This window comes from Egretta garzetta, unplaced genomic scaffold (assembly GCF_000687185.1).
Source record: "Egretta garzetta isolate BGI_Z169 unplaced genomic scaffold, ASM68718v1 scaffold56, whole genome shotgun sequence".
Taxonomy (NCBI): domain Eukaryota; kingdom Metazoa; phylum Chordata; class Aves; order Pelecaniformes; family Ardeidae; genus Egretta; species Egretta garzetta.
This window is the reverse complement of record NW_009260182.1, coordinates 6,470,833-6,486,460: the sequence shown is the minus strand read 5'-3', so window position 1 is coordinate 6,486,460 and position 15,628 is coordinate 6,470,833. Positions and strand designations below refer to the sequence as shown.

The 15,628-nt window shown below is 41.4% G+C and overlaps 1 protein-coding gene across 2 annotated transcripts; it reads left to right on the top strand.

The window, feature by feature from the left end:
- Nucleotides 1–6: 6 nt before the first annotated feature.
- On the top strand, nt 7–15,603 carry FUT11 (fucosyltransferase 11). 2 transcript variants are annotated; one of them, XR_004842410.1, is made up of 4 exons: nt 20–369; nt 1,616–2,241; nt 7,131–8,500; nt 14,807–15,603. XR_004842410.1 is itself a non-coding variant. In XM_009641872.2 (3 exons), exons 1-3 carry the CDS (start codon nt 112–114, stop codon nt 7,276–7,278), a joined length of 1,032 nt encoding a protein of 343 aa, XP_009640167.2. In that variant the 5' UTR covers nt 7–111; the 3' UTR covers nt 7,279–10,717. The 2 variants fall into 2 exon arrangements, 1 of the variants encoding a protein (XP_009640167.2); XM_009641872.2 differs by lacking the exon at nt 14,807–15,603 and having other exon boundaries at nt 7–369; nt 7,131–10,717.
- Nucleotides 15,604–15,628: the final 25 nt, after the last annotated feature.

The following is a 15,628-nucleotide window of genomic DNA, read 5'->3' as shown; positions in this document are numbered from 1 at the left end:
CACCGCCGCACCAAGGCCCTCATCTTCTACGGCACCGACTTCAGGGCCTACGAGGCGCCCCTGCCCCGCCTGTCCCACCAGACCTGGGCGCTCTTCCACGAGGAGTCCCCCATGAACAACTACGTCCTCTCCCACCCGCCCGGCATCCAGCTCTTCAACTACACGGCCACCTTCCGCCGGGAGTCCGACTACCCCCTCACGCTGCAGTGGCTGCCCGGCGCGGGGTACCTGCGGGGCCCGGCGCTGCCCCTGGCCGAGAAGGAGGCGTGGCGGCGGAGGGGCTATGCCCCGGTGCTCTACATGCAGTCCCACTGCGACGTCCCCTCAGACAGGGACCGCTACGTGCGGGAGCTCATGAAGTACATCCAGGTAGGTGGGGGCACGGTGTCGCTGCAGGAGCTGGCCCGCCTGGCTGCCCCCCCCGCCACCTCCTCTTTGTAACGGGGTTTGTTTGTCCTTGTTTTTAGCCAGAACGCGAATCGTAACGGGATGCATGCCGACTACAAGCTGGACAGAAAAACTAGTTGTATTCCTTCCCAAAGCGTGGTCTAGACTACACCGCGTGCCAGTAGGTAGGCCTGACGGTAGCTGTTAGCTGTGGAGTTAGCCAGACTCGGGGTCACCGCAAGTTGGGCTAAGCCCACATTAGCTTGGGCTTGTGGACCAAGTGCTAGAAGCTGATGAAGTCCCTGGACCTTTAAGTCTGGAAGGCTGCCTGTTTGCAAGCCTTGCTCCCATTTGAAGGTACAGGCGTGCAATGAAAAGACAGGTCACTGTGTTTCGAGAATCTGCTCCTTACCTGTGTGGTGGTAGGACCGTGTTATTTCTGTGGTGGTTCGTACTGCTGTGGCACAGCTGATGGAGAGCAGCTTCATAAGCTGAAATAAGGTACTTTCTTTCAGGCGGAAAAGATGTTTAGTGCTTTTTTTTTTCTTAAAAATTCTGAAGGATAGTAGATTAGGAAAAAAACCCCATGTTTTTAGCCTTTATCTGAAACATCTTTTTCCTAGTCATTTCTGCTGTTTCTATTGGTAGTGATTCATTTCTTGTGCAAGTTCATCATGTACTCTGTAGTGAAGTAAAGACAAAATAATTTTTAAAATTTGACTGAATGAAGCAGATTCCAGATCAAGTGTATTGTCTTCCATTTTTAGACAGTATTCTTTTACCTTCCTGCATCAATTTTTCTCAGCCTAAAAAATGGAAGATTTTTGCCAGTCTGCTGAGACTGGCAGGAACTGTGTGTGGTAACTGTTTGGAAAAATACTGGGTCTCTGTTAAGTAGAAATAGACATTTAAATTAACATAGAGTGAGTTGAATGCCCTTCCTTACCTCTCAGTTTCTGATTTATCTAGTAATAAATAATTTGGGGTGACATCTTCCTTTCTGCTCACTCCCCCCCTCCTCAATCTGTAGCATAGTTTATGCTGCGTTTGAAACTGAGCACTTGTTAGAACTGGGACTCTAGGAATGGTCACAAGGAAAAGAACCTGGAGTGAAAGTGAAGCTAAACTAGGAACTGATCCAAGTTAGGAATGTTATGAAAACTGCAAGCTCTGAAAACAAACCCCGGGCAAACAAATCAGTTTGTAAAGATGCCGGTTGTTATTTTAGGTTGACTCCTATGGGAAATGCCTGCATAACCGTGAGCTTCCCAGTGAAAGACTGAGAGACACTTCTACAGCCACTACAGAAGATTCTGAATTTATGACTTTTATCGCCAGGTACAAGTTTCATCTGGCCTTGGAAAATGCCATATGTGATGACTACATGACAGAGAAGCTGTGGCGTCCGATGCACTTGGGTGCTGTCCCAGTATACCGAGGCTCTCCAGCTGTGCGGGACTGGATGCCAAACAACCTCTCCATCATTCTTATAGACGACTTTGACAGTCCCCAAGAGCTGGCAAAGTATCTTGATTTCCTGGACAAGAATGGAGAGGAGTATATGAAGTACCTAGAGTATAAAAACCATGGTGGAATCAAAAACCAGTTCCTGTTAGAGAGCTTGGAGAGGCGGGAGTGGGGTGTGAATGACATGACTCTGCCCAATTACTTGAATGGCTTTGAGTGTTTCATCTGTGACAGGGAGAACATCCGGGTCAAAGAGGAGGAGGAACACAAAAAGTCCCGTGGGAGAATTCCAGCTCCCAAACCTCGCATAGCTCAGTTCAAGCACATGGGATGTCCTGTGCCAATCCCTGGGTTTGGAAGTGTTGAAGACCTCTCTGGAGGAGACAGGTAATGTACCGGTACTATGCTTTGTGAAGGAAAAAAAGCTTCAAATAATGGTAGCTGTAATTTTTAACAATGCGTTGTACTTAAAGGATCTCTTAATACATCTCGAGTTGCACTTCCTATTACGTCTTGTGGGTGGTATGGTAGTTCTGCTAATACTGTGTAACACCGAGGCTGAAAAAGAGGCTTGGACGGTGGTATTGGTTGGTGGCTGAATGAGGAGTGTGAGACACCCGTAACATTCTGTTCACATTCTCTGCGACCTTGGGCAGTGCGGTTATCCTTTGTCTATCTTAGCCTCTGTTTGCTTGTTTGTTTGTTTGTAGGAGGGATGTTTTTCAGTACAACGATGGTAAAGTGTTTGGTAGCCCTTGGGTGAAAGAAGCTGTGTACCTCTCTACAAAGCACTGCGTTAAGAATGGGGCTGCTGCTCTTCAGTGCAGGCCTGGTTAATTCCTGTTGACTTCAGAGCAGAAGTTAGGCCCATCCAGAATACTTTACAACACTTCTTGTTGTTTTGTGTGACAGAATTCTGGCTTGTGTTGAAGGACACCATCCCATTTATTTAGGAAAGGGACCACGCAGGGCAGAGAATAGGTTGAGTGGCTTCTTTTCCCCTTTGCGCGCAGGGGTTGCTAGTGTTGCTGGAATCTCCCAGGCCCATATAGCCCAGTGTCACCCATCTCTAGCGCGAGCTTCCCTGTAGTCTGTCAGTAGGGAACTAACCACACCAACCCTCAGGCAACCACTTTTGACAGGCAGAATAGAGTTTTGTTGGCACTGTCTACTTAGTCCTTAGTATTTATACATGCGTTGCTACAAAACAAGTCAGTGCTTGGGTTCCCAAACCTTGAGTTTTTCCATTGACAGTGTTTGAAGTTGCAGGTGCTGGAGGGAAGGGTTCTTGCAGTTCATAAACCGTGTGTGCACTTTTTGTAGTGCGTATTATTAGTCTAACAAGTTTGGATCCCCCAGGTTTGTAATTTTTTTTTTTGCATTACCTGCAACAATTTCTGTCTTGTTAGGCAATTACTCAAGTGCATGCAATTCACTTTCCATAAGCTATTACACAGCCATCATAAAGATAAACCCTCAACCATAGCAGATCTTGCCTATGTTCATAGCTAGCTATCACCAAAGATTTCAATGTTCTAATGTCAGTCCCACTGTAGTATTAAATTAATGACTTTCTGAAAATATTGGGAAGATCTCCTGCACTGTCCAAAAGGAAGTTGTGGAAATACTCTATCCCAGTTTGTATCGATTTACAGCTTTGTTAATGATTTCCTAGAATAAGGAATTGAATGCTTAGGAGTGTTAAAATGTTAGAAGAAACAGTGTGTTGAAAATGTGGAATCCATCATTTCAAGTATGCTAACCCAAAACTAAGTTCTGTGTGGTTATGAAGCTCTGAAAAAGTTTTTATTATGTTATCCATCCACAAAAAGGTATGAAGAATTTTATAAGGGTGGGGAACTACTTCGTCTTATGTTTGGATGCTTTCAAAAATGGCCAACTGAAACCAAAAAAGGAAATAAGCCTGATGTCATTCAGGTTTCTTAGGAAATCCATATTTCACAAAACTTGGAATGTTTGTCTTTAAAAAGCATTTTTCACAGTACAATTAGTTCTCATATTGACTCATTGAAAAGTTATGCTTGTGAGTAAAAGGGGTCCATGATCCTTTGTTTTCTGTTCATTGATTGATTTATTGGAGCTTTTTTATAGTAATACCTTTTCTCAGTCTCGGTAGCAAAATGTGCTTCTCCCTTGTAGCATGCTATGGGAGTATTCTCTACGTTTGCATAGATTTTCTTTTGCTTTTGAGCAGCAGGTGGCGGTAGAGAAATACCTTTGAAGGCACAGCATGGGTGCCTGTGCTTGCAGGCTCAGGTACTCCATCATTCTGTGCAGTGGTCATCAGCAAGGACTTTGGAACAGTTGGTCCATAATCCGAGCTACAGTTGCATCCCACAGAAGTTTCCACGTCTCATTGAACCATAGTGTGTTATTCTTCCCATGTTTATAGACATGAGATGCGTCTGGAAAAATTGTACCAGGGAAGCTTTTACATTGTCTGCTGTCTACTTTAGAAAGATGTATCTGTACCTTCTGAGGCATGATCAAGGCAATCTCCAGTGAAATACGGTGGTTTCTATCTCATAAGGACCTGAGCTTTTACCATTTTTATCTCTAAAGTGGAACATGTTTACTTAGAATTGTAAATGGTGTAACAGTAGCCTAAAATTGCCACCAAAGCATTAGCTAAACATGCTCATGCTTTGTCAGAGTTTGACAGTAATGTTATGTCAGCAATATGATTAATTTAGATGATTTCTACTGAGCCAATGAATTGTGTATTTTGTTACTTTAGAGAACTGGAAAAATTATAAACCTAGTGGAGTTACAAGTGATAAAATATACAAGGTATGACTATAAGCATACACTGTGATTTTGGGTTCTGGAGGCTTCTGGAACTCTGAGAACAACGAAGGCAATTGGAGTTTATATATTTTTAGAGCAAGTACTCAATTACAATATGGTCACCCTGTGCATCTGCATGCTCTGTGACCCTCATTCCCAGATGTAATTTGTTTTTAGGGTTGACGAATGGGCTGAATTGACAGAACTGTGCATCAGAATCTCTATGTATGTGTATGTAGCTGGAGCACATTATTATACCTTTAGCTCTAAGTGTGGAGACGTGTTTCTTAAATCCTTATGCTTGCAGCCTCACTTGTGTTTGGACTTCTGGGCTTCACACCCAAGTGAGCTTCAGAAGAAAGGCTGTAGAACAACTGCTTGTATGTCTTAGGTTATGGGTCGGTCACTATAGTCTCTTGAATTCTTGGCTGCTTTGTACAGAAAATAGTGAGTTACATCTGTTCAGTAGGAACTGGAATCCCCAGTTATTCTTGGACTCTCACCTTTGTGAAGAGAAATGTTTGGTTTGTTTCATTGATACAGATTCATTTTGCAAAAGTGGAGCATTTGAGAGGATAACTACAAGAAGTCAAAGTGACAATACCTTTCCAGTTACCTTAACAGTTTTCATCTGTGGTAGCACGAGAAAAGAGAAGCCAGTGTGCCTTTGATAAAGGAATGTTTTGAAACCGTCATGGTTTTGCCAGTCCCATTTTATATCGATGTCACAGTTTATTTACAAGAGGAAAACCAACTTAAAAGTGTATCAGATTTGCCACGTGTACACTGTAAGGTGTCTCTTGCAGTTGAATCCAATAATCAGCCAGGATTAAAGATAGATCTAGCCAAGATTAAAGATAGACCTGTATCTCGTGGCAGTAATGTTTCAGGTGTACGTAGTTTGTAGTTTCAGGATATTTGTACAGTCCTGTACATCCCGGGGTACCATTTTTTTCCAGTTTACAGAATCAGAGTGAAATTATTTTCTTAAAAATCAATGACAGCAATGTAAAAAGAAAAATACCAAAGTGTTCTTATTTAATTTTTTTGACAAAAGTCTTCACTTGCATACTGGAGTTCCTTTCAGTGTTGTTTCCGTAGAGTTCAGCTGGAAAACATTTTCTTTTTTCTGTTACCTACTGCCACTTAGTCTTGTGTCTGGTATGTAATGCAAGTATACTTATTTTCCTAATATCTGCCCTTACTCAGTGCTGTAAAAAACAAGTAATTCACTTTGGCAGTCCTTGAACAAAGGTTAATGAATTTAGCTGGTAAGCAAAGTGATCTCCAAGTGCTGCATTTTACAAAGGAACCTTTTGGCAGACGTGGGGTTTTTTAATGCAGAAGTACACCTCTGTCTATGATCATTCACATGGTAATCTATGTTAAAAGGTTTGTTTTGGGGTCTCTGTTGGTGTACACCACAGAAACGTCCCACCATAAATGATGCTGTTGACCCCAGAATACTAATTCCCATGGCATACAAGTTGTACGCTGCTCCTCAAAGAAAGCGACTATGACGTTGTGCGTTTCTTTTGGTCTTCCTGGAGTAGGGGGTAAGATCTGCTTCTGGGCAGTGCAGCCATGCTTGCTTTAATATAGGGTGTGTAGAGCGAACGCAGAAGGCACTGTACTTATTTCTGTGATTGGGAGGGAGAAGCAAAAAGCTCTGTGTATAAGTTAACAAGTAACTCATATGGACAGATTAACAAGAGCATCGTGTCTGGTCCTTCTTTCCAAAATTTGTGATGGGCTTATGTGGCTAGGTAGCAGATACAGTGGAGAAGAGATAAATAAATTATTACTGTATGTTGATATAACACAAATGAGAGAAGTAGTCCACGTGATCGTGAATGGGAAGTGAATTGCTGAAAATCTCAGTGATGTAGTCTGTGCTATGAAAATTTGAGAATGTATGCACTGTAAAAGAGAAAGTGTGTACTCAACCATGTAGTCTGGAGATAAAGAATAGAGTCAGGGTTGAAGGATACAATGATTTTTTTGTCTCTGCCATGTATAACCCGAGTTTGTAATGAGCAGCTGTCATTCTCTAATTGTTAAATGGTTTATTTGAAAAAATTTGACTCTTAGGCTGTTACACGCATACTGGTCATGGAAGGCTACTCTCAAAATCATGTAAGGACTTCTGCTAGATTTTATTTTAATGGAAGTTTTTATTCTCTACAATTAGTAATTTAGTCTCTTTGGTTAGCACTACAATCACACGCTGATACTTTCAGAATATTGTAGAGCTAATAGCAAGCTTATATTTTCTGTAGAGAATTGTCATAGCAATTTTCTTTAAATGACTTGGAGCACAATGGCACGGTGACAACATACTTTGTCCTGACCATCTCTGTGACTGTTTTCCTCTTAGGTGAAAGAAAAAAAATGGTTTCAGTGCTATTACAGCTGCAGACGCATTTGATTTTTTTAATGGTTTATGGTGGTGTCTTTTTTTGTTTCAGTTGGAAAGAGATGTGGCTACAGGATTATTGGCAAAGCCTTGATCAGGGTGAGGCCCTCACCGCTATGATTCACCGCAATGAGTCACATCAGGGAAGATTTTGGGACTATATGCATGAGATTTTTCTCAAGAGGACGAGGCAACACTGACCCATCTTTGTAAGAGCTTGATCTGAAAATTTCATTGAAAGTTGAGACTGTGAATTCTTACCTTGGTCCAAATGTTTGCCTTGAAATAGAAGAAAAACTCTCACAGAGACTCTTTTTTTCTGGTGCATGAAGTGAGTAAGTTTCTGCTATGATTGGATTTCGGCAGTGAAGATCTTAGCAACTGCTTTGATTTGAATTTCAGCTCTGTGGTGTGAAGCCACTCCTGATTTACAGGTGTCAACATGTGGGACAAAAGAGGAATTTACTCTCCTTTTGCATTTGGTATAGCTTCCTTGTGGCTTACATGACTTCAGAGGAACACCTCTCCAGAATCTTGCTCAAATACCCGAAGTTATTTCAGGGATTTTTTTAATCTCCAAAATATTAATCATTTTTTATAAATATTTTATCAGCCATTTATTGTCCTCATTGTCCTGTTAGCTGCTATTAACAAACAGCTTTTCCAGTGAAGGAATTACAAAAGACAAATGTCTGTGGAGTGCAATTGTGCCTTATGAAATTGCAGCAATAAAGCCTCTTCTCCCCAAGTAAGCATGCCTTGAATGCTCCTGCTTTTCAGGGTAACTCAATAACTATGGGCAGGTCACTTACCCTCTGCCTAATTTTCCTTTTTTTGCTAACTTTCCAGGTGATACGTACAATGGGATGAGAGACTAAATTATTTATATTTACAACTTTCAACAAAGTACTTCACACCAGAAAGTGTATTACCTGGTATTGTGCAGAACTAGAGTAAAATTAGTATGCTTTGCTTCTTTCAAGTTTCCGTAAAGCTGGAATCCCAGCTACAGTCTTGACTTGTTGTTATCTCTTTAACACCAGCAATTCAGAGGCCTTTGATTTGTTCTTTTTGAGTATCTGCAGCTTTCTGCAAAGACAAATACATTTTAACAATGGTACCTCTCCAGTGGTCTCTGCAGTTTGGATACAAAGCTTGCAGTCTTTCTGTGCTGAAGGGGATGATCAGAATCAGGTGCACTGAGATGGTTTTGTATCTCTACCAGATCTTAATACAGTGTGATCCTGGTCTGTGACTGGAGTTCCTAAAAGTGATGACATCTGGATAGATCTTCCTTGTTGCATAGCGTGTATCTCTTACAGATATAAATAAAGCCCACTGTTCCCTTCCATGTTGGGTACCTCTCTGAAATAATCGATTTTGCATTGGAGATTCACTTAGTGTCACAGGTTAAAAGCACAGGTAAATATGACCACAGTGCAGCGATGTCTGACTAAATAGCCAGAGTTTATCCGTGCCTAAAACAGAATGTTGGTAATGAAGGTCTAGAGTGTGGGGGGGTAATTTCATTTTGTAAGGCAGTTCATGCATTGCTATGGGAAGTCTGAAGCCTGTTAGTAAAAGTTAGGAACAGGAGTGAATCTACATTCTGCCCCTAATTAAGTCACTATCCATTGCTTAGCTGTGGATGGAAGATTTAATCTTTCTTTTTTTTTTTTTTTTCTCCCCTCAAATTCCCATTCATAATGCTACAGGTATGATATTATAGGTATAATATTAGTATAGGTAATTATATGCATCTCAATGTTTGCCTCTCAAGTGATAGAATATTGCAGTGTTAAAAACTGGGCACCTTGACAGAGGAGACTTCAGACCCGTAACTATCACTGGATTCTTGTAAATGTGGAAAATACATAAAATATACGCAGATCTCACCTGATTTTTTTTAAGGAGAAAACTGCTTTTTTATCTTTTCTGTAATAACAGTAACAAATAATTCTTCAGCTAAAATGCATTCATCAGTTTACATTCCTTTTTTTTCAGTTACTCAGGAGACATGAATACCTAAGTGAATATATTTGAATTAATTGTTAAAGTGGATTACTCAAATCAGATTAAGATTACAGATATGTCTATTCAGGATTGAAGTGGCCACAATGTGCTTGAGAACTAAATTATGATAAAACAAATCAAGGCTGCTTTAGTTCTGAATATCAACTTCTACTGAACAGTTTAATGATATTTAAATAAATTGTTTGAATTAATGCCTTCAGTTACTTCAGATTCTCTTTGTTTCCTGCTTCTATATAGAAAATCATTCAGTAGTCTTTGAGCGCGTGGTGCTTTTAATTAGCTAGATCTCAAAACCCTTTCTTATTCAAGTGTTTGGGGTAGTCAGGAAGAGAAATTCCAATCTTGCTTTTTGTACTAAATGTGAAAAATACAAACCAAGTACTAGCATATTCTGCTTTTGCTATTTTATCCTGTAATTTAAGTAGTTTTTCTAGAAGTGTAGGGTTTATAACCATGTCCAGGTATTTGTTATAATTTACCTGCTGTTGCCAAAATTAGACAGGCTACACTTAATGTGTTGTCCTTGCAGGAGTAACAGGAGGAAGTACCAATATAAGCGTGTGCATCATAGCACCTGCTTAATTCTTGGGTAATGATGTCCCAAGGCCTCACTTTGCCTTCCTGCTCAGCAAAATGAGCATGTTTGTCAAATAACAACAGAATTGAAGATACAGTGGTACAAACTTAAAGAGTAGCTAGCAAACCAGATAAAAGCTTACTCCTTGGGACCTTGATTCATTAATTTGCTAGTTCACAACCGTGTATTCCTTCACCACTATTTATTATCTGTACTCAGTATATTAGTGACCTGTCAACAAGGGTTTTTTGTTAGTCCTACAGGAGTGTTTTTTGTTTGGGTTTTTTTTGCTGTATGTATGCACTACAGAAGGCTGTTGCTTTGAGCTTCATGACTGTTGCCAAGCATGAGTATTTCTGATTGCCATATCCCTTCTTAACACAGGTGTAAAAGCAGCACAGATACGAAAGTAACTTTATCACAGATATTCTGTGGGGTTCGTATGAGTTTCAAAGTACAACTTCCAGTTTGTAGTTAAGAGTCATGAGCCAGTTTCAATAGCTTTCTCTTCTGAGTTCTTAGTGTCTTCTTAGGTTTAATTATTTTTTACAGTCCTGCAGGTGGTGAACTTCTCAAAAAGTAATGAGTATCAGCTACCACTCTTCACAGCCATGATGCTCACCCAAGCCTTGTGTTTCTCTTGTATCTGCAGAGGTTTTTTTCTGTAGGAATAGATCATAGTAGCTTATCATCTCCTGTACGTCACAATATGTCCATGATTTATAAACAATGTGTCTGTTGCCTAAATTAATATACTAAATGTGTTTCACTGATTGTACGTGGTACGCAAGAATTAAGGCTGAAATATTTCTTCCAGTGTGTAGTATGAATAACTTGTATAGCTGCCAGGTAAACTCCTCAGGGGCAGGATAGGTGGGAATCCTCCCTTGCTGGCTAAAGAGCTGTGGTTGCAGTTCTGTTCCAGGCTGCTGAATGACCTTCACAACATCCACTTCTCTGCACAGCAAGGACTGCAAAATGTTGAATAAAGGAGGTTCTACCAGCAGGGCTTTGCTTTCATCTCTCTCCTGTTATTTGTAGGAGGCAGGAGGAGGAGCTGGGTCTCATACCCTTGAAGAATTTGAGATTAATTTACATAATGAATTTGAAAGGATTGCTATATCATGTCCAAAGACTAATGCCAGTCTTAGCAAAGTGAATTCAATTTATGATCCTAGCTGTCTTTCTACTAATGCAAGCTATGTGAATGCAGACAAGGAGGAAGGTTACTGCAGCAACTATTAATATTTTGGAAAAAGGTTTCTGATTCCTGTTCTTGACTGCTAACTGGATTTCTCACTTCACTGCTTTAAAACCAAACCAGCTAGATGGTGGCTGAATGTCATCACTCATCTTGTGACTACCGGAAGGTTTATATCATACTCAGACTGAACAATGTATACAACATCTTAATCAAGTTCTTACAGTGCAGGTGCCTGTGCTTATAAGAACACACAACTGAGACTAATCAGGAACTTTTGCAAAGATATCAAATATCGAGGATGATAGAGATTACCTCTGTAAACCTTTTGGTAGACTTCTACTAACAAGGGTGAGTCACTTCACTGCTTGTCATGCATTTTGCCTGTTTACTGTGTGACTAGAGGGAGGATTTCAAAGCTGTCAGGATAGCTTTATTCACTAGCATTAATGTTCTAAAAATAGATACCTCCTCATTACTGCTCATGTGAAACACTGGTAAATTCTATTGATGCTGTGTCTCAGAATTGACTTGAGAAGCTAGGGTAAGTTTATGTCCTCTGAGACACAAGAGAGGAGAAATAAATGTCTGACAGAAGGTTAAAAATCTAGCAATCCAATTCATTGCACTGGACAAGCTAAGATTCTCATTCTCCTGCCAAAACTGTGATACAAGGTGCTGCCTGTTTTTTCAGTAAGAAGCTGGGTATTTTATGTACTGAAGTAGTAGTCTGTGTTTTCTGTCCTTTAACAAGGACTGCAATTTCTAGGAAGCAAATAACCTCACTGAATAATATTGATTGGATACCTAACATTGATAATTTCTAGAACTGAAAAAGAATTGCCTTTTCTTCTTTCTGTCACTGTAGTAATTTTCGAACGGAAGGATCTCTGAATCCTCTGTGGTGGTAAGTAGGATAAGAGCCGAGCAACAGTGCATGTGTATGTTTGGAGGGAAAGGAGAATGAGATTCTTTCCCTGGAAATGGTCTGCAAAGTGCAGCAGCTGGAGAATCACAGCAGAAATGCCCCTCTTGCACCTTGGCAGAGGGTAGTTTTAACTGGAATGGAAGAAAAAATAACTCCTTAAGGACTGGGAACAGGCTAAATTGAATTGAAACACAGCCATCAGGGACATCACTGTATAAACAAGCAGACACCTGCCTCCCTTACCATCCTTGCATACCCACTCTTCAGCCATCGTCCCAAGAGAGCCACTCCCTTAATGATTAGCTGTCATCCATTTGGTTGGATTTAATTAAGATTGTTGATGGATCTCCAGGCACCTTCCGAGAAGCTGTATTAATCAGAAACACAGGGCGGCAGGTTCCTTCATTCTGCCCAGAGACCTCTACTGACAGGTTGAAATTAATCAGAGACAAAATCCTTTTAGTGATATGACCAGCTGAGCCAAAGCCTCTGTCAGGCTTTAACAAAGTGCACTTCTCTTATGATTTAGTGTCTCAGAGCTGGCAGTGAGAAATACGTGGCCCTGCAGAGGAATTAGGAAGGGTGGAGAAGAATGGAACTGCAGGATTTGTTCCAGAGCTCTGACATGACTGGCATCTTAATTCTTTCCCGCAGAAAAGACCCATTTAATGCTGAAATGTCTCAGAGATGGTTCTGGGGATCTTGGAATGGATCAGAGCAGATCATGATACTTTGTGGCATCTCTGAGCAAATAAGGAGGCATCAGGTAATTTGCAGTGGAAATGGGCTGGATTTCAGTAGATTTGGGAGTTAGGGATTAGGGATGGCAGCTCAGAACTAATTAGGTGGACAGAATGATGCAGGGTGGCTGATCTGCTTGAGATAGCTCAGGATAAGGTAGGCTAGCATTGGAGTTGGGGTGGGGGGTGACATGTCAGAAAAGAAATTGCATCTGTCATTGTGCTAATTAATGCATTTGTGCTAGTAAGTGCATTAAGTGCTAATACTGTCCAAACACAGTAGCTCAGCAGACAGGAGGAAGTCTGAACTGACTGGAATCTAAGCAACAGGTTAGTTTCACTACTGAAGGTAAACTCCAGTTAAATTGGAGTTTAAGGAGGTCAGGGTGAGACAGCTGAGAATAAATTGTGGTAGGTGAGGGTAGTATGAAGTTGTATGAGAAGAATTGGGGCATTCAGGATAAACTTGCGTGAATACGCTGGACTTTACCTGAAAGACGGATCCAAGCAGTTGGATAGAAGCAGAAAGACTCGGATATCAACTCTATTAATTTCTCACAATACAACTGATAGAATCATAGAATCATTTAGCCTCATCCTCTAATTGTTTTTAGGCAGTGTCTGGAGCTTTTACATAGTTACTCCAGAAAGCAAAGGATCCATGGTGTAATCTCTCACCTTTTAAAGATGTATTTAAGACAACAATATAATTTTAAGGGTGTATTTTTATTACAGCATTGTTAGCATTGTATTTAATTGTGGCATAGCATTTACTGTAGCATCATAACTGGCCCTTACTCCAGTTGTGATATAGATTCTTTTCAAATCTAATACTAATAGTTTAATCTCTGTGGTTCATTTTTATTTTGACCAGCTGAAATGCAGGCTAGGATTCAGCTTTAACTATGTTGATCCATGTAAAGTAGTTGTAAATGCAATTAGAATTTTACACGGTCTTTAGAGCTGTACATTCAGGATTCACAGTGAAACACCTGTGGGGTTCACTCATCGTGTGTATGGAGGGAATTGGGTTTCTGACTGTCCCTATAAAGTCGGAACTTCTGTCCCATCCATTAGTGTCTCTGTGCCATCAGCTGTACAAAATACAGGCTACAGAGAGACTTGGCTGTTGAGTAACGCACCTCTTCTGTAGTTCCACATTCTGCCTTAAAATGAACGTTTGTGTCTTGCTTCAGACATCTGTGCATGGTGTGTGCAGACACCATCACGTACCTTACTGTGTCTGCTCGGAAATTTCTTAGGCTGATGCTCCAATCCCAGGCTGAATGCCAGAAAAAAAAAAAAAATTCTAATGCAGACAGCAGTAACTGACAGGAAGCTATTACAATTCTCCTTGTGTAGCTTGCCTTTCTCTTTCTCAGCCTCCCCCCATTTCTCTTGGAATTACTTAAAAGAGAGAGCAGCTTTTGAAGGTGAATGTACCTGATGGTGCTGCCACCATTAGCTAATGTAATTTGGAAGAAAGGAGGTTGATTTACAGGGAGTGCAGTTCAGCTTCTCTTACATCCTAGTACTTCCGTCTTTCCTTTTTATTGTTCTTGTGCAAGTCTAGTTGGTCATTGCAGCAGGCAAATGCAGCAGAGAAAAGTGGGTATCAGTAGGGGTAGCTAGAAGAGGCAAATCCAAGAGCAGCTGAACCTCACATGAAGTGGAATACTGACAATACTTCATCTCCCCATCTTGAATTTGCAAGATTTCTAATGTTTAGAGCTGCAGCATGCAAGCCCTCCAGCCTAATGTGAAGGTGTCAGCTTGTTCTTTTTCTTCTCCACTGGTAGCCAAGCTAGAACGATAGCTCATTTCCTGACCCATCAGAAAAAATGGAAGTAGAGAAACATCCCTCTTGCCAAAATGTTTCAGAACTTCCAGACAGACTGTCTGAATTTGGACCTAAAGAGATGGAAATTTGCTTCTAAAGAGGACCAAAAGAAATATTTTGTTTACTTGAAAATGTCTTCTTTAAATTGGACTCTAAGAAAATACTATTCTAGCAGTAACACAAAAATAATTATGGAATCAGACATACCAGAATATATATTAAATCTGCAGATGCAGTAAATTCTAGTATTGATACTAAGAATATTCTGGTATAGGTCTGGTGATGTTTAAATCAAGGTAACAAAATTTCCCATGTCTTGTTAACTTCGTTGACTGGGCAGAGGCAAGTGAAGTGGTTCTTTTTTAATGTCCATAGCCAGGAGGTTGAATATATTATTTTCATCCAAAGCAATGTGCTATGCAAAAAATTCTTCCAGCATTCCTGTGGAAGAAAACTGATTCTTCCAGTGTCCTCCAGTGCACAGGGAAATTGGCGGTGCCTGAAGGAGCCCCCATACGGTGACAAGTCGGCACATTCAGTGACCGCTATGTGACAAGCATCTGAGTATTTTGGGTCCCCGGTTCAATGTCCAGCTCATCAGTTCTCTGTATCTACCTCATCCCTCATGCTGTGCAGAAATCTGTTTGTCCCCCAGCCCTTGAAACGTTACTGCGCCTCCTGTGTGACCTGTCATTTTCAGCAGGGGACAGAAGGGCTCCAGAATCAGCCAGATGCGTTGAGGACTTGCAGGGATTTAAATCCTACGCTAGGAAAGAAACTTCTGGGAACAACGGGATTCTCCACAACCAACTATGAGGCTGCGGGGAACAACCCGACCACTTCAGAAGCAGCAGTTTCGGTATCTTCTTGGAAGATGGGGTAGGAACAGCGGTGAACAATGCTGCTAGCGTGTGATGGGGAGGGGTGAAGGGCTGAGAGCGAAGCGGTTTTGAGCACCAAGAAGTTTCCCTTCGGCCGCAAGAGCATTCCCTGAGTTCCATTTGAATTATCTGAACCAGTCGTGATTTCTTCCGCTCCGGTGCGCGTGCCCCCGCGGGGGTTCCGAGTGCTGCAGAGCGAGTTCCGCGCGCGGGCTGCCGGAGCCGTCTCCGGGTGGTTCCCGGTGGCACGGGAGCTGCGAGAAGGGCTTTCAGTCCCGCGGCCTTTGCCGGGAGAACGGGGCGGGGAGGAGGAACGAGGTTTCGCCTCAGACGGATCGATGTGCCCTCT